Source organism: Pistacia vera, unplaced genomic scaffold (genome assembly GCF_008641045.1).
Source record: "Pistacia vera cultivar Batoury unplaced genomic scaffold, PisVer_v2 Contig826, whole genome shotgun sequence".
Taxonomy (NCBI): Eukaryota; Viridiplantae; Streptophyta; class Magnoliopsida; order Sapindales; family Anacardiaceae; genus Pistacia; species Pistacia vera.
In genome coordinates, this window is record NW_022196697.1 from 194,033 (window position 1) to 220,684 (window position 26,652).

At 34.8% G+C, this 26,652-nt stretch overlaps 2 protein-coding genes and 2 non-coding genes across 4 annotated transcripts; 3 read left to right on the plus strand and 1 right to left on the minus strand.

The window, feature by feature from the left end:
• The first annotated feature begins 1,197 nt into the window (after positions 1-1,197).
• On the plus strand, positions 1,198-1,304 carry LOC116117945. Its single transcript, XR_004126065.1, has one exon. It is a non-coding gene; the product is annotated as a small nucleolar RNA R71 (small nucleolar RNA).
• A 9,217-nt stretch (positions 1,305-10,521) lies between these two features.
• LOC116117944 lies at positions 10,522-10,628 on the plus strand. Its single transcript, XR_004126064.1, has one exon. It is a non-coding gene; the product is annotated as a small nucleolar RNA R71 (small nucleolar RNA).
• Positions 10,629-13,495: 2,867 nt separating this feature from the next.
• Positions 13,496-13,965, plus strand: LOC116117937. Its single transcript, XM_031403924.1, has 2 exons — positions 13,496-13,627; positions 13,721-13,965. Exons 1-2 carry the CDS (start codon positions 13,496-13,498, stop codon positions 13,793-13,795), a joined length of 207 nt encoding a protein of 68 aa, XP_031259784.1. The 3' UTR covers positions 13,796-13,965.
• Positions 13,966-15,500: 1,535 nt separating this feature from the next.
• On the minus strand, positions 15,501-22,939 carry LOC116117940 (DNA (cytosine-5)-methyltransferase CMT3). The gene is given in 20 exon segments (XM_031403927.1): positions 15,501-15,800; positions 16,063-16,166; positions 16,259-16,328; positions 16,409-16,452; positions 16,533-16,637; positions 16,753-16,868; positions 17,768-17,855; positions 17,937-18,023; positions 18,102-18,170; positions 18,247-18,576; positions 18,678-18,744; positions 18,852-18,910; positions 19,175-19,444; positions 19,529-19,594; positions 19,746-19,927; positions 20,130-20,229; positions 20,314-20,433; positions 20,575-20,682; positions 21,715-21,817; positions 22,678-22,939. Coding segments are annotated over 20 exon segments (2,445 nt in total). The 5' UTR covers positions 22,863-22,939; the 3' UTR covers positions 15,501-15,628.
• Between the last annotated feature and the right edge of the window lie 3,713 nt (positions 22,940-26,652).

Sequence of the window (26,652 nt, forward strand, 5' to 3'; positions counted from 1 at the left end):
ACTGAAAACACTTGGGTTGCCTCCTAAGAAGCACTTTATTTAAAGTCAAAAGCTCGACTTTCCCATGGTCCTTCGTCAATCCGGATCCTTGTGGGGTGTTTCACTTCCCATTGCCACCTCTTGGTCTTTCCTTTGGAATTTTGAGCATTCTCATAAGCATCTTTTTGGAACTTCAAATTCGTATATGCGTACTTGAGATGAGATGGTGATTGGTTGAGTCCAATGTTTGGAGTCTCTTCCAACACCAATTTTGGCTTGTGCACATTTACACCAAATTCCTCAAATTGTTCCTTGTAAGGTGAGTTGCTTGGTTGAAATTCCCTTAAGTATCTTGCACACCATTTTGCTTTGAGGATTTCCTCTTCATTAGTCTTGTCTTCATGTTCTTCCAACTTTTCTTCATTGTGAGGTTGCTCCAACACTATACCTCTCCTCAATGTTATGACATTTAATTGTTCTTCAGGATTTGTGGCCGTTATGCTTGGCAAAGAACCTTGAGATCTCTCTGTCAATTGTTCAACCAATTGCCCAACTTGAACCTCCAAATTTCGAATGGACACTCCTTGATTTCTGAAGTTTGAACGTGTCTCATTCATAAAACTTGTGGTTTCTTGCATGAACTTTTCGAACATATCTTCCAATTTTGACACTCTCTGCTCTACCGGTTGAAGATTCACCACTAGTTGATGGTTTGGCACTGTCCTTTGATTTAATTGATTACTTTGATTACTCCAAGACAAATTTGGGTGATTTCCCCAACCAGGATTGTAGGTGTTGGAGAATGGGTCATTTTGCAACCTTTGTGAACAAACCATGTAATTCACTTACTCGATTGTTTAGAAGACTAACTAGTTTCCATCTTGGCATTCCACACTCTCATGGTTTCCTGCACAAAATTCACAAGTTGTAAAAGGTGAGTGAATAGAATTTACATTCATACCTCCCAATTGGCTTTGCAGTGATGCAATTTGTGCAGATAATGTGGCGAATGCGTTGACTTTATGTAGACCCATTATTCTCTTCGGCATTGCTCTCTCATTAGGTCTTTGGTAGTTATTGTTGGCCATCACCTCAAGCAATCCATAAGCATCTTCTAGGGTCTTGTTATTTAAGGCTCCATCTGCTGCCACATCTACCATAGTTTGAATATTTGGTAGCAACCCATTGTAAAATGTTTGGACTTGTATCCAAAACGGTAGACCATGATGTGGACATTTCCTTAACAACTTCGTGTACCTCTCCCAAGCTTCATAGAGTGACTCATCGTTGCATTGCATGAAAGAGATAATGTCGTTTCTCATTTTTGCCGTCTTCTCTAGTGGGAAGTGTTTTGCAAGAAACTTCTAAGCTAATCCATCCCATGTGGTGATTGTCCCAGCTGGGTGTGACATGAGCCAACCTTTTGCCTTATCTCTCAGTGAAAATGAGAATAATGTTAGCCTAATTGCATCATCAGTCATTCCATTAACCTTGAATGTGTCACATATCTCTAGAAAGCTAGCAATATGCAAAATTGGATCCTCATATGAATTTCCACCAAATTAGACTGACGGTTGGATAATCTGAATTATTGTCGGCTTAATCTCAAAGTTCACTGCAACAGGTGGCCTTGTAATACCATAATTGCATTCTTGAACCGTTGGTATGGCATAATCCATCAATGTTCTATGTACTACAAGAAACAGTTAATTAAGCTTAACTACAAAATAAAAATAAAAACTACAAACAAAAGAACTCAAGCTTAAGACTATACAATATTTACAATTAACGACAAAAATGAAATAAAAGCTTCAATTTAGCACTACAGTAGATACTATCAATATTAATAATCAACTATCCCCGGCAACGGCGCCAAAAACTTGATGCGTATTTTTGACAAACATGCAAATGTAGCAAGTACCCTAGTCGCAAAAAGTAATCAAGTAATAAGTAGAGTATCATTCCCACGAGGATAGTGTTACTAAGTACCGATTTCTCTAGTTGCGAAGAAAATAAGGCAATGAATATCGCATAAGGCTCAAATAGGTGACTAGGAAAGATTCATTCATGGGTTGGCTGAAAATGCTCAAATGTTCCAAAAAATGCCTAAATCATTTCCTCAACAATGTCTAATCCTAGAATTTCGCCTCAAACACTTCTTAACTAGGTTCTAGAGTCCACCACATTATCAAGACTTCACCTAACCACATAAAATAAATCCAAGCATGTCGAAATAATGAAAACGGTGGTTGAACCACTCAACAAACCTCTAGAAAAAAAAATAATCAACCAGCATAAACTTGAAGCAATGCTTAGCATTTTCCATAAATAGTATCCAACAATCCTAGTCTCATCAAGACTTATGCAATGCATTAGGCAACAATAACACAACCACACAAAAACACACTAACAAAATACAATCAAAGAATTTAAAACAAAAAGAAACACAATTTCGAGCTAAAACACACAAACAAACTAAACACAAAAATTTCAAAATTTTCCTACCCCCAAACTTAAAATGACATTGTCCTAATGTCACACAATAAAGAACAAGGAATAGAGAAAAGAGAAGGGTTAAGAAATCTCCCCTATTTGTTAGGAAACGATCAAGTCATGGCAGCGGGAAACAAAAAATAGTTACTACGGATCGTTCCTTAGAACCAAGATCAGGACAAAGTTACAGTTTATACATATATTAGAATCTGCAGAAAATTCAGTCTAGAGTTAGAAATCATGCGCACGTTTGGAGGCTCCTCCAACTTGTCTCTGAACGAGTTTCGCTACCGACCCAAGAGTAGGATTGAACCAAGTAGTCCACACGAAGATAACCCCAAGGAACTAAAGAGGGATTTGCTAGATCCTCTTTAGCCTTAAGAACCAAGAAGGAATCAAATATATTTGATTCAAGCAAAAGGCAAATGGCGGGAGAAGAGAAAGGGTGAAATTTTAATCTTAGTGATTGAATGAAATTCATTATTTAATTCACAAAGTGTTGCACTATATAGTGCATACTTTGCCATTCTATCATAGAATAGGCTTGGGCACCAACCCAAACACCCCTTTATATCCAAACAACCCCATTTAGATTTTAATTTTAATTTTAATTATCATTATCTCAATTAAATCATACACAACACACCACACACACCACACACACACACACAACACACACACACACACAACACACATATATATATATATAATATAAATATATTAATATATATATATATATATATATTAACATTTAATAATAATGATAATTTATTTAAATATATGCGAACACATATTTAAACGTAACTCACTTATTTAATTTTATATCAAATTAAATAAAGGCTACGACCTCAGCAAATTTAATTGCACTGTGAGATTACAAAATACCATTTTGCCTAAAAGGACAAAAATGCCCTTCTTATAAACTAGTTCTTAAATTATATTCTATGTGTGTGACGTAGGCTCTTATCATACGGTAGTATGTGGTATCGCGATTAAAACAATTAATCCCTCACAACACACAAACAAGATTGGCCCCTAGCAAGGCATCATGGCCACCGATAGATTCAGATTCAGCGAAGCAGCTACCTGTCAACGATATGGTTACCGTACAATCCAATCCTTTCATCATCCATTATCTTAAGCACCGAGGCAAGAAATAGTGTCAACCTCAGTTACTTTCGATAGTATGTATTCAGTTATTTGACCAATGACGGAATATAAAACTGGATAGAGCAACAACTCGATCCCACTGTGGCCACAGTTTTAGAGTCATTGCATTTACTGAATTGCGCCATGAGATAAATTCCCTTCGTATCCGGGAGTGATGAATCCTCTGTCGATCCACCATAGTCTGATACACTCTTTGATGTAACCAATCACTATCTATTGACAGCTCTGAATAGAACTACGTTTGGCTAGTGTCAAACTACACCAATCGGTACACAGGTGTGCTGATGATCCAAGTCTAAGGATCACATGCACCACCATTCGTTAGAGGATTTGTTCCATAGAAACTGGGGTTACTATCTATATGGAATCCCTGTGGGTTAGTCCAGTGAACTTGCCTACAGCAAACACCCATGTGTTGCACCAGGTTGTCACCAAAAGCCTTGACAAGTGGATCAGTCATACCTTTCGACAGGGTCGTTCAACACTATGATAGCTTTTTATTTGTGCTTACTTCAGAATATTCTGGGGCTATTGGAGTCGATTTTCGGCTTTCTTCCTTGGAAACAAGCTTCATCGTGCGTTGACCTGCTCCGGAACTCTCCTATCTTCTGAAATCCGCTCAATTCTGAGTCAAAACTATCCAATTTTGTCTTTATTCGCTCAAAAAGTCCATTTTAACCTGAAACACGAAAAGTAAAGAATTGAGTACCAATTCAGGTAAAAATGCACTGGAAAGTACCTGAAATCCGACAAAAAGATCAAATGAAAACTGTATAATTTACGGATTATCAAAAACAATAGAAAGAAAGTGTGAGGAAGGAATTAAGAAAAATAGTTACAGGGATAGACAGATATAGAGTTTACTTACTGAGCATTATTTTGTGCTCACCCCGTCATTTTCCTTTGTGAATGCAGGATCTAGGTGATGATGCAATCGAAGGGGCGTCAGCAAGCGAGGAGCAATAGCTACACTGTTTCCCCTGTTTTTGTCTTTTAAATGGCATTTTGTAAAATAATACTCTTTGTGTGTATTAAAGACTTATTACATATAATAAAAAGAAAAGATTTTTGGACCCATTTTCTATTATGATTAAGCAAGCATTTTACTAGTTTACAACAGTTGTTACATAGAGTTTCAGCTTTTAACCAACAATGGGTTGGCCAAGTGGTAAAGGCCTAGGGCCAAGGGGTTTGCTCCTCATGTAGTCTCAAGTTCGAATCATAAGAACAGTTGCTAATATTGTTGGTCACGGACCATAAGGTTTACCCTGTTTCAGAAGCCTTGTTCGGGGTCAGGGAAATAGTTGAGGTGTACGTAAGCTGACCTAGACACCCCCGGTAACAAAAAAAAAAAAAAGATGTTATGTTAACGGAAAGATAGATTATCTTGAAGATTATTAAGAATGTTTAGAAAATATGTTTGGTTTATTCGAATAAATTGATGAATAATATGTTTGGTTGGGAGGATAAATTGGTGGGTATGTTATATAGATTACTAAATTGCCCTCATTTTTAAATATTAATATAATATTATTTTTTGAATCATTTCTTTTAACCCCCTATATTTGAAATTTTGCTAAAACACCCCAGCTATATAAAACTTTAATTTATAGCAAAATCACCCCCACCCACCCCAAGCCACTGTCGACAAGCAGCCACCATCGTCGGTCGCCTTCGACGGTCAATGAAATGGCACACGACCGGCCATAAATGGTCAGTTATGCACCAACAAAGCCATTTTCGGCCATGGATCACAAATCCATGGTCATTTCATGGCCAGATCTATGGCCATTTCATGACCAAAGATGTGGCCATGAAACAACCAGATTTGTGGTCATTTCAAGACCATAAAACAACCACATCTGGTCGAAAAAGGCCTTATCAGCGCACGACCAACCAGATCCCGCCGATTGTGCGCCATTGCGGCCAACGGTGGTGAGTAATGGCCAGCGGTGGTCTTGAGTGGTCGGGGTATTTCATTAACTTTTAATTTTTTTTGCGGCTAGGGTGTTTCAGCTAATTTCTCAAATGTAGGGGGCTAAGTAATTGTTATTTGGTAAACACTTGAGAGCAATTGTGTCCGAAATTGTATTTAATTAAGGGGCAAAATAGGTATAAAAATCATATTATCCGATAATCTTTTAATAACACCCCTGGGGAGAGTATCATATTATCCCCTATGTTACCAACAGTAAACACTATTTGTAATAAAAGATATCCGTAATATTTTATTAGTTGCTCGTCCTTGAGCAAAAAGGAGTAAAAATCAAAACAAAAAGAAATATAAATATAAATACCTAGATTGAATCACAATGCAAGTCTAAAAAATTGTTAGTACATTATTACAAAAAAAATGATGAACACTCCAAGAAGTCATAAATTGAATTGAGTGTCTTTCTCTATCAGTCCCCTGAGTAGGTAATCCCACTTCAATCAATCTTCTGACTTTCGGATTATTTTATGCAGGAATGTAAAGTTTATCAAATGGTGACAGACTCCATAAGCCCAAGTATGGAATTACTCTCCACTAATGTAGACTAGACATCGCTAAGGATCAAAAGGTCTTTGCAAGCTTGTAACATTAGGCTTGTGTAGTGGGCTCCAAGGAAAATGATAGGATAAACAAAGTAAGAGAACTCAGTTTTCCTCATGCAAACACTAAGAGTTACATCAATCTCTGCTTTTTTTCTCAACCACCAATCAAAGTGTCAACCATTTTACAACCCTCAAACTTATGCATTTCTTATTTTTTATTTTAAATTGAACTAAAGAAATTTTCTTTTCTTTCTTTTTTTTAGATCAAATATTGACAACAACATTGAGGTCTATTGCCCCTTCTTCCTACCCTTTTTGCAACCCTCAAACTTAAAATTTTGGTCCATCACTTATTCACACACCTCTCAAAGCTCTTTAGTATCATACATTAGGTTCATAATTCTCGTAAAGGGTATGATAAAGTGTTTAGGGTAAAGGGATTGAACAATTTTTGGTTTGGAAGAAAAATAAGGCAATGATAATCGCATAAGGCTCAAATAGGTGACTAGGGAAAGATTCATTCATGGGTTGGCTGAAAATGCTCAAATGTTCCAAAAAATGCCTAAATCATTTCCTCAACAATGTCTAATCCTAGAATTTCGCCTCAAACACTTCTTAACTAGGTTCTAGAGTCCACCATCATTATCAAGACTTCACCTAACCACATAAAATAAATCCAAGCATGTCGAAATAATGAAAACGGTGGTTGAACCACTCAACAAACCTCTAGAAAAAAAAAATTAATCAACCAGCATAAACTTGAAGCAATGCTTAGCATTTTCCATAAATAGTATCCCAACAATCCTAGTCTCATCATAGACTTATGCAATGCATCTAGGCAACAATAACACAACACACACAAAACACACTAAACAAATAACAATCAAAGAATTTAAAACAAAAAGAAACACAATTTCGAGCTAAAACACACAAACAAACTAAACACAAAAATTTTCAAAATTTTCCTACCCCCAAACTTAAAATGACATTGTCCTCAATGTCACACAATAAAGAACAAGGAATAGAGAAAAGAGAAGGGTTAAGAAATACTCCCCTAATTTGTTAGGAAACGATCAAGTCATGGCAGCGGGAAACAAAAAATTAGTTACTACATGGATCGTTCCTTAGAACCAAGATCAAGGCACAAAGTTACAGTTTATACATTATATTAGAATCTGCAGAAAATTCAGTCTAGAGTTAAGAAATCATGCGCACGTTTGGAGGCTCCTCCAACTTGTCTCTGAACGAGTTTCGCTACCGACCCAAGAGTAGGATTGAACCAATGTAGTCCACACGAAGATAACCCCAAGGAACTAAAGAGGGATTTGCTAGATCCTCTTTAGCCTTAAGAACCAAGAAGGAATCAAATAATATTTGATTCAAGCAAAAAGGCAAACTGGCGTGGGAAGAAGAGAAAAGGGGCTGGAAATTTTAATCTTAGTGATTGAATGAAATTCATTATTTAATTCACAAAGTGTTGCACTTATATAGTGCATACTTTGCCCAATTCTATCATAGAATAGGCTTGGGCACCAACCCAAACACCCCTTTATATCCAAACAACCCCATTTAGATATTTTAATTTTAATTTTAATTATCATTATCTCAATTTAAATCATACACAAACACACCACAACACACCACACACACACACACACACACACACACACACACACACACACATATATATATATATAATAATACAATTATATTAATATATATATATATATATATATTAACATTTAATAATAATGATAATTTATTTAAATATATGCGAACACATATTTAAACGTAATCTCACTTATTTAATTTTAATATCAAATTAAATAAAGGCTACGACCTCAGCAAATTTAATTGCACTGTGAGATTACCAAAATACCATTTTGCCTAAAAGGACAAAAATGCCCTTCTTATAAACTAGTTCTTAAATTATATTCTATGTGTGTGACCCGTAGGCTCCTTATCATACCGGTAGTATGTGGTATCGCGATTAACAACAATTAATCCCCTCACAACACACAAACCAAGATTGGCCCCTAGCAAGGCATCATGGCCACCCGATAGATTCAGATTCAGCGAAGCAGCTACCTGTCAACGATATGGTTACCGTACAATCCAATCCTTTCATCATCCATTATCTTAACGACACCGAGGCATAGAAATAGTGTCAACCTCAGTTACTTTCGATATGTATGTATTCAGTTATTTGACCAATGACTGGAAATATAAACTGGATAGAGCAACAACTCGATCCCACTGTGGCCACAGTTTTAGAGTCATTGTCATTTACTGAATTGCGCCATGAGATAACTTCCCTTCGTATCCGGGAGTGATGAATCCTCTGTCGATCCACCATAGTCTTGATACACTCTTTGATGTAACCAATCACTATCATATTGACAGCTCTGAATAGAACTACGTTTGGCTAGTGTCAAACTACACCAATCGGTACACAGGGTGCTCTGATGATCTCAAGTCTAAGGATCACATGCACCACCATTCGTTAGAGGATTTGTTCCATAGACACTGGGGTTACTATCTATATGGAATCCTCTGGTGGGTTAGTCCAGTGAACTTGCCTACAGCAAACACCCATGTGTTGCACCAGGTTGTCACCAAACAGCCTTGACAAGTGAGATCAGTCACTACCTTTCGACAGGGTCGTTCAACACTATGATAGCTTTTTATTTGTGCCCTTACTTCAGAATAATTCTGGGGCTATGGACGTTTCTAGAATTGCCACCATATGTGCTCATAGGGTTCTCACTATCAAGATTTAAAATAATTGATACCCTCGTCACGGTTCTACCATTCTAAGGACATATATCAATACACACAATGATGATTTATGCGATATAGAATAAAATATCTTTTATTGATCAATGAACATTATTACAAAGAGTCAATTCTACAATAATTGATTGGCTCTAGGGCACCTACTCTAACATAATTAATCCGCGAAATGTGTCCTCTATGTCAATGGCCAACATCCATTCATTATCTTCATCGTCATAAGAATCTGTCAAAACAAGAAAGCTCATGGTGCACCAATTTGTTAAAAAAAATTACAAATTAGTAAGGGAAATATCAAACCTCATCAAACTAAAACCAAAGTTCTAAAATTGAAAATAAACTTCAACAAAAACAAAATAAACTAAAAACACTTGGGTTGCCTCCCAAGAAGCATTTTATTTAAAGTCGAAAGCTCGACTTTCCCATGGTCCTTCGTCAATTCGGATCCTTGTGGGGTGCTTCACTTCCCATTGCCACCTCTTGGTCTTTCCTTTGGAATTCGGGCATTCTCATAAGCATCTTTTTGGAACTTCAAATTCGTATATGCGTACTTGAGATAAGATGGTGATTGGTTGAGTCCAATGTTTAGAGTCTCTTCCAACACCAATTTTGACTTGTGCGCATTTACACCAAATTCCTCAAATTGTTCCTTGTGAGGTGAGTTGCTTGGTTGAAAGTCCCTTAAGTATCTTGCATACCTTTTTGCTTTGAGATTTTTCATTAGTCTTGTCTTCATGTTCTTCCAACTTTTCTTCATTGTGAGGTTGCTCCAACACTATACCTCTCCTCAATGTTATGACATTTAATTGTTCTTTAGGATTTGTGACTGTTGTGCTTGGCAAAGAACCTTGAGATCTCTCTATCAATTGTTCAACCAATTGCCCCACTTGAACCTCCAAATTTCAAATGGACACTCCTTGATTTCTGAAGTTTGAGCGTGTCTCATTCATAAAACTTGTGGTTTCTTACATGAACTTTTCGAACATATCTTCCAATTTTGACACTCTATGCTCTACCAGTTAAAGATTCACCACTGGTTGATGGTTTGGCACTATCCTTTGATTTAATTGATTGCTTTGATTGCTCCAAGACAAATTTAGGTGATTCCCCCAACCAGGATTGTAGGTGTTAGAGAATGGGTCATTTTGTAGCCTTTGTGAACAAACCATGTAATTCACTTGCTCGGTTGTTCAGAAGACTAACTGGTTTCCATCTTGGCATTCCACACTCCCATGGTTTCCTACACAAAATTCACAAGTTATAAAAGGTAAGTGAATAGAATTTACATTCATACCTCCCAATTGGCTTTGAAGTGATGCAATTTGTGCAGATAATGTGGCGAACGCGTCGACTTTATGTAGACCCATTGTTTTCTTCGGCATTGCTCTCTCATTAGGTCTTTGATAGTTATTGTTGGCCATCACCTCAAGCAATTCATAAGCATCTTCTAGGGTCTTGTTATTTAAGGCTCCGTCTGCTGCCACATCTACCATAGTTTGAATATTTGGTAGCAACCCATTGTAAAATGTTTGGACTTGTATCGAAAACGATAGACCATGATGTGGACATTTCCTTAACAACTTTGTGTACCTCTCCCAAGCTTCATAGAGTGATTCATCGTTGCCTTGCATGAAAGAGATAATGTCGTTTCTCATTTTTTTCGTTTTCTCTGGTGGGAAGTGTTTTGCAAGAAACTTCTGAGCTAATCCGTCCCATGTGGTGATTGTCCAAGCTGGGTGTGACATGAGCCAACCTTTTGCCTTATCTCTCAGTGAAAATGAGAATAATCTCAGCCTAATTGCATCATCAGTCATTCCATTAACCTTGAATGTGTCACATATCTCTAGAAAGCTAACAATATGCAAAATTGGATCCTCATATGAATTTCCACCAAATTGGACTGACGGTTGGATAATCTGAATTATTGTCGGCTTAATCTCAAAGTTCACTGCAACAGGTGGCCTTGTAATACCAGAATTGCATTCTTGCACCCTTAGTATGGAATAATCCATCAATGTTCTATGTACTTCTGCCATGATCTCCACATGCACTATAACAAATAGTTAATTAAGCTTAGCTACAAAATAAAAATAAAAACTACAAACAAAAGAACTCAAGCTTAAGACTATACAATATTTACAATTAACTACAAAAATGAAATAAAAGCTTCAATTTAGCACTACACAAGATACTATCAATATTAATAATCAACTATCCCCGGCAATGACATCAAAAACTTAATGCGTATTTTTTACAAACATGCAAATGTAGCAAGTACACTAGTTGCAAAAAGAAATAAAGTGATAAGTAGAGTATCGTTCCTACGAGGATAGTGTTATTAAGTACTGATTTCTCTAGTTGAAGTCCTAATTGAAGCAACAATAAATTGGATTGATGGAAAATTAACAAACTATAAATGAATGATAATGAAATTAAAGCAAAACCCAACAACTTAACTAATTAAACAATGCTAAAAAAAATGCTAGGGTGTTGATTTCACTTAGATACGCTAACCCAAATCATAGAATCTATTACCCAAGTTATAATTCCTTGATTGAAAATTGAATTCCCTAACATACCTTCTCAGGCTATATTTTCCTACTTATCCCTATTAAGCTTCTGCACCCAACAAAATAAAGATTAATAGTTCAAAGTCTCTTAAGCTTTGTGAAATTCTATCTAGATTTTATAGATCGTGTTTATTTATCTCTAGTTTTCACTCAATCTATGGTATTTATCTCAAAAGGCACAATCACAAATCACTTCTCAGTCTCATTGTAAACAACATACATTTGAATGGTGATCAAGCATCCAAAAGTTATTAAGCAAAGAGATAAACATTCAATCATGAAATTAAAACTCAAAGTAAATCAATTCATATAAATTTGAATTATTGTATCAAGGTTACATCAAACCCTAGCTAAACAACTCAATTCATACTCAAAAACAAAATAAAATAACAAAAACAAACTAAATCAAGGTTCATCATTGAAAAACAAGCAAAAGATGGAGAAATTTTCTCTAATTTGAAGCCCAAGTCTTTAATAATCTTCTCCTGCCATGAGTTGCCTCACAAATGATGAACCAAGACCCTTTTCCTTCCTTTTCATGCTAATTTATACCTCTCTCACTTAAGGATGGAGCCTTAGCAAGCTGAAACGCATCGTTTTATTTTTCACATCTGACGCAGTTTCGTTGCGGCAAAATTTTTCCTTACACCGGCAAGGTTCTTTCGAACCAAATTTGAGCATGATAGAATCTGGAAAAGTGGTAAACATATTAATTGTATCCCTTTAAATTATCTTTCTAATAGTTCAAGAATCAGCCCAATAAAAGTTCCACAGTTCAAGTTATGTCCAAAATACTGAAGCACGTCCAAAGATGTTTTTCTTCAGTTCCCAACATACTGTTCACGACTTCAAGCCAATTTTTCACCCTCGTCCAATCAGAATTAGGAAAACCCAAAACATGAAAGTTGTGGCTCTACTTCTTAGCTTTCCAAAGCTTCTAAATTCAGGTCATTTTGAGTTTTCATGCTCAAGTTACGCAATTTACACTAAAAATTGTCATTTATGCTCAAAATTATTATTTAGGCCTACAAAGAAAAATTAATAGAATTAGGTAGCAATTATGGTCCAACTTGTATGAGAAGTATCCTAAATCCTATCGAAAGTCAATGCAAAATCAGAAGGAAAAATTGGATTATCACAAACCAAATACCAGAATCTTGCAAAATAAACAAAGATTACCCATGTTATCTTATATACCCCCGATTCAAACGCACCCAAAAGGAATTATTAACTTGGTAATTGTAATTTTTTTTTTTTTTTTTTTTTTTTGGGTTAACCTAATAGAGTAATACTACACCAACAACTCTCTCTCACAAACTTTTTCTCACAACCCTAACGTGGCAGCTTGCAATTGGTCAGCTTGTAATCAATTAGTGGGACCCATGCGAAACCCATGTGAGACCCGTTGTGAACTAATCAATTACGAACTGTCACGTCAGAGTTGTGAGAGAGGATTATTGGTATAATATTATTCAACCTAGTAACTATATAGAATACAGCCTAAGAGTATATAGTGTTTATAGTTTTCTCACCTCCAGATTTACTTGCACAATTTGCCAGCTAAATAATGGGAGATTTTAAAATTAATGATGAATTTACTTCAACTAAACCAATGTTTGACATATTTCATCTAATCTTAATAACCCTAATTTTCAAACAAAAATCTACACTGAATTTTTTTTTTTCAATTTTGTTCATATATAATATAATATAATATAATATACATTATATAACTCTAATTCTTCTTATTTATCTATTCCATCCAAAACGATATCAAATTTAAACTTTTTTCTCTTATAAACTTTAACCTACTCTTTAAGCCCCAGATAGGACTTGGATGATAAAGGGGTCAACTGTAACGGGCCGGGTCAGTATAATACAGCCGGCCCGGCCCAGTCTGTTTAATTTTTGGTGTTTGGACTCCTATAAAGGGGGATGAGATCGATGTGATAATAATGAAAATGAAAGGGTCAGAGATACAAATCAAGAGCAACGGCAACGTTCAAAGCCAAGGCCAAGCTTCGAAGACTCAGAAACCCCATTTCAGACCGGCTCAAGATGACACTAAGCCTCCCTTTCGAGACCCAGTAACAACTTCTTCTCTGTCTCCTGTCTCGTTTTTTTTTTTTTTTTTCGGCTTTGTATATTCAAGTATTGATGCCGTTTTGTTTGAATGGTAGATACTGAGATCAGACCCCATTGAAACAGAGGAAGCTGTGCTGAAATTGCCGCCTTTTTCTATTAAAAGATTATGATTTTTCAGTGACGATAAGTTTAAGATAAATGGGATTTTCTTCTTTTTTATTTTGTTTAGTGTTTTCATGGATTGTGGTTGTGTTTGGGACTTGATTAGTGTTGAATTATGTAATGATGTAATGTGATTTTGCAATTTTGCGTTGCTCTTTGAGATAGTTTGAAATTTTGAATGGGTGTTTATAAAATATTAATAATAGATAAAACAAAAATTGTTAATTATTTTGGTTAAGAAAATATATAAGAGTTTATCATACTATTTTATAAAAAAATATTTTAATATATTAAATTAAAATGAAATTTATAAAACAAAATAGATATTTAAAAATTTTCCTGTAAATTAATTCTTATAAAATATTTCTGATATGCATCCATCCAAGGCCTGAGAAACTGGTTCCCAGAAAAATAAAAGGCTCTGCAGCCTAAATGTTAAAGACATTTGTCACAATTCGCATATACATCTCTGTAACTGGGTTCACTTGGTTCATATTTAAACTTATAACTCAATTTTTTTACCAAGTCAACCTCACATTAATAAAACTGCATCAAGAGTCGCGTTTCAAAGGTAATATTACATTTATCCATGATTTATCTAGAGGGTTATGATCAATGTTCTGAAATCCAGACTAAACTAGACTTTTAGACCGGTTCAACTGGAAACTGGTGTCATCTCCGATCCAGTTTTCCCTGAAAACCAGTATTTTAATCAAATCAGATTGAGGTTGCGGTTGGACCGTCGAAATAGTGCCAAATCAAGATCTAATCGCGAGTCAATCCCGTCGGATTTTGGCATCATTCAAGGGAGATAACACCATCATAAGACTTGACGGCATCTCCACGACAAAACCCATCCATTTTCAGTGGCCGCCGTCCAACCTTTCGTCGCTTGCCATCCACTTATCGTTCACGCAACCGTTGGACTTCCTTCTTGATTCCGAAAAATTCCGACGCCATTAGAACTCCTTGACATCACCATAAGATTCGTCGACACCTCTACATCAAAAGCCCCATCATTCCAAACTTTGATTGGTTGTCGATCGTCGTCCACCTATTGTTCATACAACTGTCGACCTTCTTTCTTAATTCCGAAAAATTCCGACATCGATAGAACTCCTTGACACCACTATAAGATTCGTCAAAACTTATATATCAAAAGCCCTATGATTCCAAACTTCGATTGACCGTCGATCATCGTCGCCACCACCACTCACTAGTCTCTTCGCGTAATAGGAGTGTTTTGGATAGATTTCAAACCTTAAGGGAGTCATGCATAATTATTTAAGGGTGTTTTGATGAATCTCAAACATTTAAGGAGTAAAAGAATTTTACAATATACAGTCCAACCGACCAATCCAACTAATCAAACCAAGAACTAAACCGCTGAACAGATCAAAATTCAGTCCAATTTTCAAAATATTGGTTATGATAGTTAATTGCTATAAGATAACTCTCCCTAAAAATTAATTGAAATGAACATAACCTGACTCAAATGTGAAGAAAAAACAGAATCACGCTTCAAGTAATAATGAAAATTATTTAAATATGCAACGATAAAGGAGATACTAGCAAAAGCTGATTGTTCCAATAGAAAAGTAAGTTCTACTGATCTCAAAGTAACTCAAAAATACAAGTATCTATGGATTCGATCCAAAAAAAATGTTATGGATTAATTTGAAGTCGAAAATGATAACATGTGAACAATATGGATGTCATTTGAATAATGATTATAAAAAAAGGGGGCTTAGCCGGAAGGTTAAGATAATGTACAATTACAATTACAATTACAATATGAATTGTTCTTCAATAATCCAACATGTTACTTTTGAGTACAACAATCAAGCATCATCTTCAGATGATGCAGAAGCAAGTCGTTCTAAGATGTTTGGGAATTTTTGAGGTAATGTAAATAAAGGTTCATGAGTTGCCGATCCTTGAATTGCTAGACCTAATCCGTATCCTAACGCTCGAGCCACGGGCACTGCCACTGCATTTCCAACTTGGATATACCTTATATAAAATCAACAAAAGGGGTCAGAATCAATGCTGAAAAATTCAGGGGTGAGGCAAGCTTTTCGACTCTGGTTAGTGGTTTCGCGTAGTTACATAGATCATTTGGGGGAAAGATTGAGCTTCGAGAAATAGTTAATGCTCTTATCGATATCAAAATGTATAACTCCCCAACAATTTCATAAATGATTCTGGGTGATATTTATTTACTGAATATTAACTACTAATTAACAAAGAAATTTTTATCTTGACATAAATGTACCTTTCTTTAATAGGTCCGCAAAGCTTGTAATAATCGGGAAAACCTTGCAACCTTGAGTTTTCACGAACTGAAAGCACACGGTCTTGTTCCGGGTGTAAAATGGCCTATAAAATAAGTAATGATTTGATCAAAACAATGCATGTATTTGTCTAACCAAATATGAATAAGCTTAAACATAAACAATGGGATACATTACCTGATTGTGCGGTTCTGCTCTGGTAACCACTGTTGGCACTGTCTCGTCCCACCAAAGACGGGCAAAAGGTCTAAATTAAGTTCAGAAAGGATGTCAGAATATGATAGTTAATTAAACTGAACGTTATATGTAAAAATAGAAATCACTTACTTAGATGATGTCCCATCGACAAAGGTCATCGCATAATTAGGGACCTGTTCGCGTAGAACGTAAATAAGATTCTATAAGCAAAGCAGAACAAAGGATTTGAAGAAAATAAGAAAACAAATATTACCAGAGGTTTTCCAGACTCCAAATATATCCTCTCGACATTAGGATCCCATTCAACTTTATTATCTGGACGAACAAGAACTCCAGGTAAATCTCTAAAATTTGCTCCCTGGTTAATAGAAAATGAAAGACAGATTAGCAAACACAAAAATCCTGAGACTTTAATCAATTATTACCTGTATTTTGTTTTTGACTTATAACTTGAAATGTATACACATACACACCTTTCTTTTCGGGATCCTACAAACACGTTGATAATCGTCCGTGTTCAACTCAAGCGAACGATGATCAAAGAGCAACTGTTTACTTCGTTCTGACTCTGATGAAGAACCGATCATTTCTGCAAGATGGCCAAAAAGTTAGAATACATCTATTTTCCATGCCAGAGTAAATGCAAAAAGTTACAGAGACTAGAAATGTAAATTGTGTAACAGAATGATCATTTATTTGGTTAACTTGAAAAAAGACATAAATACTGAAAATAGTTATTGTGGCTGCAGAATGTGAAAGTTCTGTAACAAAATATAAATAAATTGACTAGAATTGCTGCATTCTGTGATATCCACAAGAGCACCAAACACCATTATAGGGTAACTTCAAAAGGCAGCAATAGGATATATAATCAATCAATAGGATATCAAACAACATCGATAAATAATTCATGTAACAGAATGATCATTTAGATGTTTTACTTGAAAAAAGAAACAAATACTGAAAATAGTTATGGTGCCTGCAGTATGTGGAAGTTCTGTAACAAAACATAAATTACATTGACTAGAATTGCTGCATTCTGTGATATCCATAAAAATAACAAAAACCATCATAGGGTAAGTTCAAAAGGCAGCAATATGATAAATAATCAATCGATAAGATGTCAAGCAACACCAGTAAATAATTTGTGTAACAGAATGATCATTTATTTGTAAATAATGTGTAACAGAATGATCATTTATTTGTTTTACTTGAAAAAAGAAACAAATACTGAAAATAGTTATGGTGGCTGCAGGATGTGAAAGTTCCGTAACAAAATATAAATTACATTGACTGGAATTGCTTCGTTCTGTGATATCCATAAAAGCACCAAAAACAATCATATGGTAACTTCAAAAGGCAGCAATTGGATAAATAATAAATGGTAGGATATCAAGCAACACCAATATGATTTCTAGAAGAATGCGAGGACTAGACAATTTAAACAGTCTCATGAATTGTTAAATTGATTAAGCAACTTGAGCTTACCATCTTTACTTAATCTGATGAACCTTTGAAACTCTGTCTCGGGATCCTTGTCATATGGCATCTCATCACGAGATTCATAATTTCCAACCTAAGGTTAGATATAAAAAATTAGATACGACTAAGATATGTAAAAATTATATAAGAAAACAGCAAAATGTTCAAAACATACTGCTGGAAGGTCAGAAATTGCATCCTTCAACAAAAGTTTCCTTTCTAGTTCCACTGAATGGCCCTCATCATATGCTACCGTGTTTCTCTACATCAACCAAACATGGTTTAGTAATAAATCTTCCATAAATTACAAGAAAATAAAGAAAGAAAGAATATCTGATACCTCAAACTCTGTAGGAATAACTCCTCTTATAACAACATCGTGGGTTGGGAGCGCGTACTGAGGTAAAGTCTGCAAAAAAGTAAATGTCCAGTTAAATAAAATCCATTGCACAACAATAATGTACTGTAAAAAACCATAAGATCACCTCTGTTGGTTGAGCTCCCCATAAGAAAACTCGCATCCGAAATTGGGGAAGCCCATATGCTCCAGCTGCCATCATTCCTAAACGGGCTTGGTAATTCATTTGAATGAGCCGACCCAAGGCATATCGTCCAAGATATCCTTTAGCAAACTTTACAAGGTCGACTACATTCTCCATCAAAACAAATCTTGGCTTTAGATATTCGACAATATCCATAAACACCATTAATTGTTTATTTTTTTCATCAGCCAAAGGATTATTCTTGTCCCTAAAACGGTTAAAGCCACTAACACCTTGGCATGGAGGCCCTCCACAAATCACATCCACATCGCCCTATATATTCAGAAGAATCAAACAGATAAGAACTATTCTAAACAAGCCAACAAGTTTGGGCTAAAAAGGATGTATCCAGTAAAAATTTATAAGAAGCTTACCGGCAAGGGCAGAACCTTTGATCTGTACCCATGAGAGACAAATTCTTTTATCTTCCCTGTACAATTACTGTTAAGAAAAAATTTAGTTGTACACACTTGTTTTTGAGCTATAGACAACAAAGCATGTGTGTACAATAAAATTGCTAAAAGGACAACAAAATATTGGCAACATACCTCAACCCTTGAATTGGTTCCCAAGAATCTTCATCAGGTCCATAATTTTTCCAGCGAACCTGCAGACAGAAAAGAAGAAAGGAACATACACGAGTTTAGACTCACAAAGATATAATAAGGAGAACATATCTGCATTCTGGCTGCTAATGATGATATGATTTGAAGAATTATGCAAACTTCGTGACATGGTTTTTCAGTTGCTCGTTCAGTTAAGGATTATAAAATCAAGCAACATGCACAAAAACAAGCAGCAACTTACATCTGATAAGGAATCAAAAACTTCAAATGCATATAACCTAGTTTTAATATTATAGTTCATGTACCTTTAAGTATAATCCTCGTTCGCTCTTCTCCTTTGGATTACCATAACAAATGGCTAGAATCTTCTCAACTTCAAAAACCTCAGGATCATCTTCCCCATCAGCCTCACTACTGCCATCATCTTCATCTTCTTCTTCACCTCCATCATCCACCATACCAAAATAATCAAATTGTTGCTGTGGATCTTTACTTTTGACCAAGGAAAAACTAATGCATAGCTTTTCCCACTCTTTTAGCAGTGTGAGAAAATCTTCAGCTGCTTCATTCCTCACCTATCCATAAAGTAGTCACAAAAGAGTTCTTCAAAGATGCATACAACACAAAAGAAATACAATTGAAAATGACATTCATTTTACCTCTGTCTCTGGATGGTTCAACTTGAGACTTCTACAAGCATGTTCGTTCAGGTCAACGGCCCATCGCTATTGAAGAAAAATAAAAAGGGAAAATCACTCAATCAAAAGAAACCAATTGATTCTAGAACAACTAGGCACTATTACTGTTTGTTATGTTTGATTACGCCAAGGAAAAGCTTGTTATGTTGGAATTATGTGAAGGAAAAGATGAACTTACTGTAACGAGATTTAAACCAGACATATTTGCACCAAGGCACAAACCAGTTGACATAGCACCACATCCAGAATATAGATCCAACAATGTCACCTCTGGCTTCTTATGCTCCATAACATCACACCCATTGGCATCCACTTCACTAGAAATAGTGGATGACGTCTCACTGCCAGCTCTCCTATTTTCTGCAAGTTAAACATCACAATGGCAGTTAGATTCTGATATATATTCATCAACGTTTGTTCAACACACACATAAAATAAATATTTAAAAAAACATGCTAAGCTGATGAATTTGGAGAATAAAGTGCATTTAAGTCCAGATATCAAGCTTTATAAAGTATCTAGCCATGCTCAATATATAGCCAGGATTAAGAATTAAAACAACCTGGTGGCAAGTTACGAAACGTGGAGTAAGGCAATAAATACAACATGTCGCAATAGTAATCACAAGTCGGGATTGCCAACTTTTTAGCCTCTAAGTCAACCTGAGAAGTAAACTGTAACAGTTAACAAGAAATGCAAATAAACAAAAACAAACCAACATTGAAACAAGTAAACAACAAACATACATTTAGAGGAACCCGAGCAATAATTAGTTTTTTCACAAGACACTCCAGCGGATTGTCATTCTGAATCTCTGAGAAAAAAACACGGTTTTTCTCAATAAGATGGGCATTGCTTTGAATGACCTGGAAAGACAGAAAAAGTAAATGATTACTGTGTTTTTTTATTTTGCTAGGAAAAAAAGAATACTTATATTAGGAGAAAAAGAAGATGCAAAAGGAAAACAAACAACATTTGAATAGCAACATTCTTCTGATATATCATACCGTGTCACAAGCTCTATAATACCACTGAGCAGTAAAATATAGTGTCCCATCAACTGCCTTGAACATCTCAACAATTTTACATATAAAATCTTCCTCCCCATCTCCTGCCTATAGATAAGGAAAATGATAAAATAAAAACCACATCAAAAACCTCATGTATCAGTATGAAAAAATCTAGTAAAAGATTGAGGTATAATTTATCATAACACCTGTTTAGCTAGGATCACGATAAAAAACATCAAGTAGGTGCAAGAGTAAGGGCTAAATCTCACAAGCCTTATGCTTGTATAATTAAAGAGCTGTTAAATAAAGAAAAATGCATTTGCAAAATATGACCAAAGCCATAGTGTAGGCACAAAGTCTGAATACGCTATATGTAATATCGCACATACATTGCAAAACATGTTGAGCAGAGAAGCTTAAAAAAGGAGAAAAATTGTGTAAAGGTTGCTGCCCAAAGAAAATATTTTCTTACTTGACAACAATTCTTTATGATACAATCAATTTAAAATCACACGAAAGAAGTTTCGAATTTCCATTCATCATTAGTATCATCTTTAATGTGTTAAATCAATTATGTTACAATTACAAAATACCACAACTCTGTATCTCAAATGATGTAACAATTGACTTCACAATATCACATAACTAATGTAATGATGGGATAATAAATGTAAATCTTTCATATCAAAAGCAACAATACTTGGCTTAGAAATTTGAGATACTGACCCACAAAGTTGAGATATTCACTTTTAAGGATACTATTACTATTTTTTTACTCCTATTCATCAAAATATTAATTGTTCATGACATATCCAAGTAAACGGAGGTACTTCAACCTTAGTCTCATAGGTTTGTCTGAAATATCAAGCAAGCATGACAAATCCACTTTAAAGAAATATAAATAAATCAAAAAAGATTTAAGTAGCTTCAGGAAACAAGAACCAAAGTACTAGGAAGAAACCCTGAAAAACTACTTTCGATGCAAGTACAAAGCACATACAAGTATATCAAGTTTACATACAAGAAGGATTTGCTTCTCAATCAACGTTTTCAAATCAAATTCCAGAAATCAATTATGTACCCCAACCTCATCCTTGGAAAATGTTTAGAAAAATAAACATAAATAAATAAACTCACTTTTACATGAGCGTCGTCATAAAGATCATAAATTACACATCCATCAACTTCCGCTTGCATGTAATGACATGAGGCTTGAATAAATTCTTCCGAATCATCATCCCTGCACAAGCAAACATATGAAGCATCAAACAGAACACAGAGATGAAAAGAAAAAGGTTTTTGATAAAATAAAATAAAAAATATAAAAATAAAACTATCGGACAGAAATTGGGAGTAACAGAGAATAATCTCATAACATAAAGTTCAAATACTTACTCCTTTGAATTCTTTGACACGGATTTTCTCTTTTCCTTCTGGAAACATCGAAGTTAAACATAAATTAAAAATAAAAATAAGGAACATAATTAAAGAAGTTGAAAATTTAGTATGCTGAAAGTTATGATTTCATTTTGATTTCTTCTGAGATAACACACTTAAGGAAATCAAAAGAACTGAAATGCATAAAATTGTATATCATCTTTTCTTCTTTCTCCTGCTCTCAGAAAATGATTAATCTTTCAAGACTTCTTTGATTTGCAATTCACCGACAAATTCATATTTTTAAGCACAACAAATACACAAAAACAACGAATTTAATGTAAATGTTCTCGAAAGCAATTTGTGAATAGCATTTCTAAGAACTAAAAATAATACTAATAATAAAGCTACAAAAACAACATTACAATCACCATTACTCAACTCAGACTCGTCAAAAAACTTAATTTACATTCATTTACCTACAAATTCATGCCCATTTTCGTTTTCTGGGCTTTGAAATACTAATTAAACCTCCTTAGACATAGATTACCGTAAAAATGCTCTCTGAGCTATCAACAGTCTGACAGAAACAACAATCCAACTCCACGTAATAAACTCCAACACACATCAATACATCAATTTTTACATCACTGCAGTTCTTTTTTCTACTTCAAAAACCAAATTTCATAAATCTTTAAAATATACAAAATCGAGGACTTCAACTTTCATTTCAGATTTACCTGTTCTGCGTAGCGCTTTGGCCACCGTTGCCTGGCCTCTTTACTGGGAACCGGATCTCCGAGAAAACGAGCTTCAGGCTCCTCGTAGTCTTCACTTCTCTTTTCCTCAACCGCCAATTTCTTTCCCGAATGGGCCGGAGAGGGCGTGGACTTCCGCTTGCTAGTCATGGCGGCTGCCGGCTTGAGGAGGATTGAACGGCGGCTTGAGGAGGATGCAACGGCGCCGTTTGGGTGAGAGAAAAGAATGGAAGAGTTTGAGAAAGTGTAGGAGTTGAAATAGGAAATAATTTTAGGGAAAGATGAAAATATTTGAACGCGCGTGAAATTGGGCGGGAAAGGGGAGAGGGAACGTTTTTTTTAAATGATTTTAAATTGCGTTTAAAGTCCGCCATTTTTACTCCTTTTTTTTGGGGGGGGTGGGAATTTTTTATTATTGGTAATTAAATTCTAATTATTCATTTATTTTAATTTGAAAAAATAAGTTTTATTTTTTTATCCTACTCATTGATTTACATCTGTTAATATTATAACTAATTCATTTATATTTATATTTATATTTTAGATAAATATAATTTTAAATATTCATATAAATAGAAAAAGTTTCTAGTGAAATAGATGTATTAAATAAGAAAATATATTAAATAATTATGTGTAAGATTTTATTAGATGGATATAATATATTTATGAGTGGAAAGTACTTATCACATTCAAAAAAACAAAATTCAATTCACAATCTGATATACTCGTTAATATATATGTGTTTTAGGGTCTGTGTAGCACGTTTTCTTTAAAAAAAAACTATATATTTTCATAATCTCTAATCTAAAATAGGCTTTTTTTTTCTTTTTTTTTATATGAGGTCTACTTGAATATAGTTTACAGAAAAACTCAATTTTAAGATAACTTATTTAAAATACAACTAAAAAAATAATTCAAAAATGTTTATGTCTTTAAATATAAAAAGTCAACATAATAAATGCACAATAAATAAGGTCTGACGACATAACAATACATGAACATAAAAAGTTTATGTAACATGAGGTCATGCATAACTTATAGGTATTGAATGAAAAGATACACGAGAAATACACGGGTGCGTTTGGTTCAATATTTATATACATATTTTCAATTATATTCCCTAAATATTATTTGGCATATTATTCCAGAAATATTACTATATTTTTTAATTATTTTTAGACCCCTTAAGCTTATTAATTTTATTAAATACCAAAAAAAAAGTTTAAAAATTAACAAAAACACCCCTATCAACCCATGCTTGTCAGATTCCGGCAACCACCGTCGGCGGTAGCCGGAATCTGTACAACAGCCTACCTGCCAACCAGAAATGGTCAACAGTTCACGGATCTGGCCTAAAAATGCCAGATCTGACGGCCAAAGAAATGGTCATCGTTGACGGTCAACGACGGCCATTTCTTTGGCCGTCACTGGCAGCCAAAGATGGACTTCTTTGGCCTTTTCCGGCCATCAACGGCCACATTTGGTCATAAATTTGGCCTTTTCTAGCCAGATCCGCGGTGGATCTGGTCGGAAAAGGTCATAACGACGCGTTACGACACAGATTCAACCGGTCTGTGTCGTAACAAAATTTTTCGGCCAGATTCCGGCAGTGGTGGCCGAAATCTGGCATTGCCGGTGGTGGAGGTGTTTTGGTCATTTTATATATTAGGGTCTTTAATTAAATTAGCAAACCTAAGGGCTTTTTTATAAATTTTTAAAGTTTACCTCGTAATACTCCCCTGTCCAACTACCCAATGAGTGCGTTTGGTTTATTATTTTTGATAGGATTTTGAGAATAATATTGAGTAGTTGGATAGGGGAGTATTACGAGGTAAAATTTAAAAATGAAAAAACCCCTAGGTTTGCTAATTTAATTAAACACCCTAATATATAAAATGATAAAAACACCCTCACCACCTGCAATGCCAGATTCTGGCCACCACTGCCGGAATCTGGCCGAAAAATTTCGTTACAACACAGACTGATCGGATTTGTGTCATAACGTGTCGCTATGGCCAAATATTGTCGTCGACGGCGGGAAAACGTCAAAAAAAGTCCATCTTTGGCCGTTAGCGACGGCCAAAGATATGGTCGTCGTTTTCGGTCAATGATGGTCATTTCTTTGGCTGTCGCTGACAACCAGATCGGTGAACTTCCGGCCCTTTCTGGTCGGCAGGTAGGTTGTTGTACAGATTTCGGCTACCACCGATAGTGGTTGCCAGAATCTAGCAAGTATGGGTTGCGGGGGTATTTTTGTTAGTTTTTAAACTTTTTTTCAAGGGGTATTTAATGAAATTAATAACCTTATGGGGTCTAAAAGTAATTAAATAAATAGGCTAATATTTCTGGAATAATATGCCAAACATTATTTGGAGAATAGGATTGGGAATATGGACAGAAATAATAAGTCAAACGCACCCATATTATTCCTAAAATCCTATCCAAAATAATGAACCAAACACACCCCACGTTATTCTATTTTATTTAATTCTTTTTAAACTCCCTAAGTTTGTTAATCTAACTAAACACCCCCAAAAAATTTAAAAATTGACAAAAATACCCCAACAACTCACATTTGCCAGATTCCGGCCACCACCGTCGGAATCTGGTATAATGACACACTACAGCTAGATCTAGCCGAAAAATGTCAGATCTACGGCCAAAGATCTAGCCATCATATTTGGTCGTTGACGACCAAATATGGTCAGATCTGGTCATCAATGGCCAGATTCGTCAATGGTCAGATCTAGTCGTAGATCTGGTCAGAAAAGGCCATGACGCACAACCGACCAGATCTAGCCGATCATGCGCCAATACAGCGACTCCGGCAGTGGTGGTCGACTGTCGGTATTTAATGGGTAGGTGGGGGTATTTTTGTTAATTTTTAAAATTTTATTATATGGGTGTTTAGTAAATAAACAAACCTAGAGGGTGTTTTTGATAATTTTAAAATCCTACATCATAATAACGACCAATTTTACTTTTTTCAAAATATTATTCTAAAATATATCAAAATAATGAACTAAGTGCACCCAAACAAATTTAAAGGAAGCGTAAATTTATCGTATAGGTGACACAATATCTTTATAACATTCTAGAATATTTCGACAAGAGTAATATCATTTAGTTCACTTACGAGATTTTGCATATGTTTAATATTCTACATTTTCTTAACAAGACTAATATCATACTACAGCTAAACTTTGATAAATTAATATCCTTGAAACTATGAAAATTTATTAATTAACCGATATATTATTTAATCGTATAAATTAATAAATTATTAATCTACCGAGGCATTCTTTATTCTCTTTTTTCAAAACATTAAACTTAATGCATGTACGTATTATTTATAGCTAAGGTGGTATAGAGAATAGCTTTTAGAAATAACATCATAAGTCTAGCTTATAACTAGGAGTTAATGTGATATAGGAATAAGGTCTAGGAAGACATCAATTTCAAGAGGAAACAAGTAACATTTGAGTCATATGTTACAAAAACCTCATAATTTAGTCACGTAGATATATAATTTTGATGTATAAGGAGATTATTAATTTATATATAAAGTGGTACCTATGTGTTTTTTTTTAAATATATTATCTTATAAATTTAGTGAATTATCAATTTAATACATTGATCTCAAGTCGAGACCAATCAAAAATATTATTTAAGTATGCAATAGTTTATATCGGCAGCATCATTCATGTTGTAGGCAACATATTTCTTAAGACCCCCAATCAAAATTTACAAACCCAAAGTGTACCCTTACAAATTTTAATCAACTTAAATAAAATTAATACTTTTAAACTCACAGCTCATGTTTCTCCATTATCTTATTATTTTCCTCTAATTTTTATTATTGTTAAAAGCAAAATTTTAGTTTCCTTTTTTTTAAAAGAACAACTCATAAGCAATTGTCATTTTCTATTCCTAAAATCTT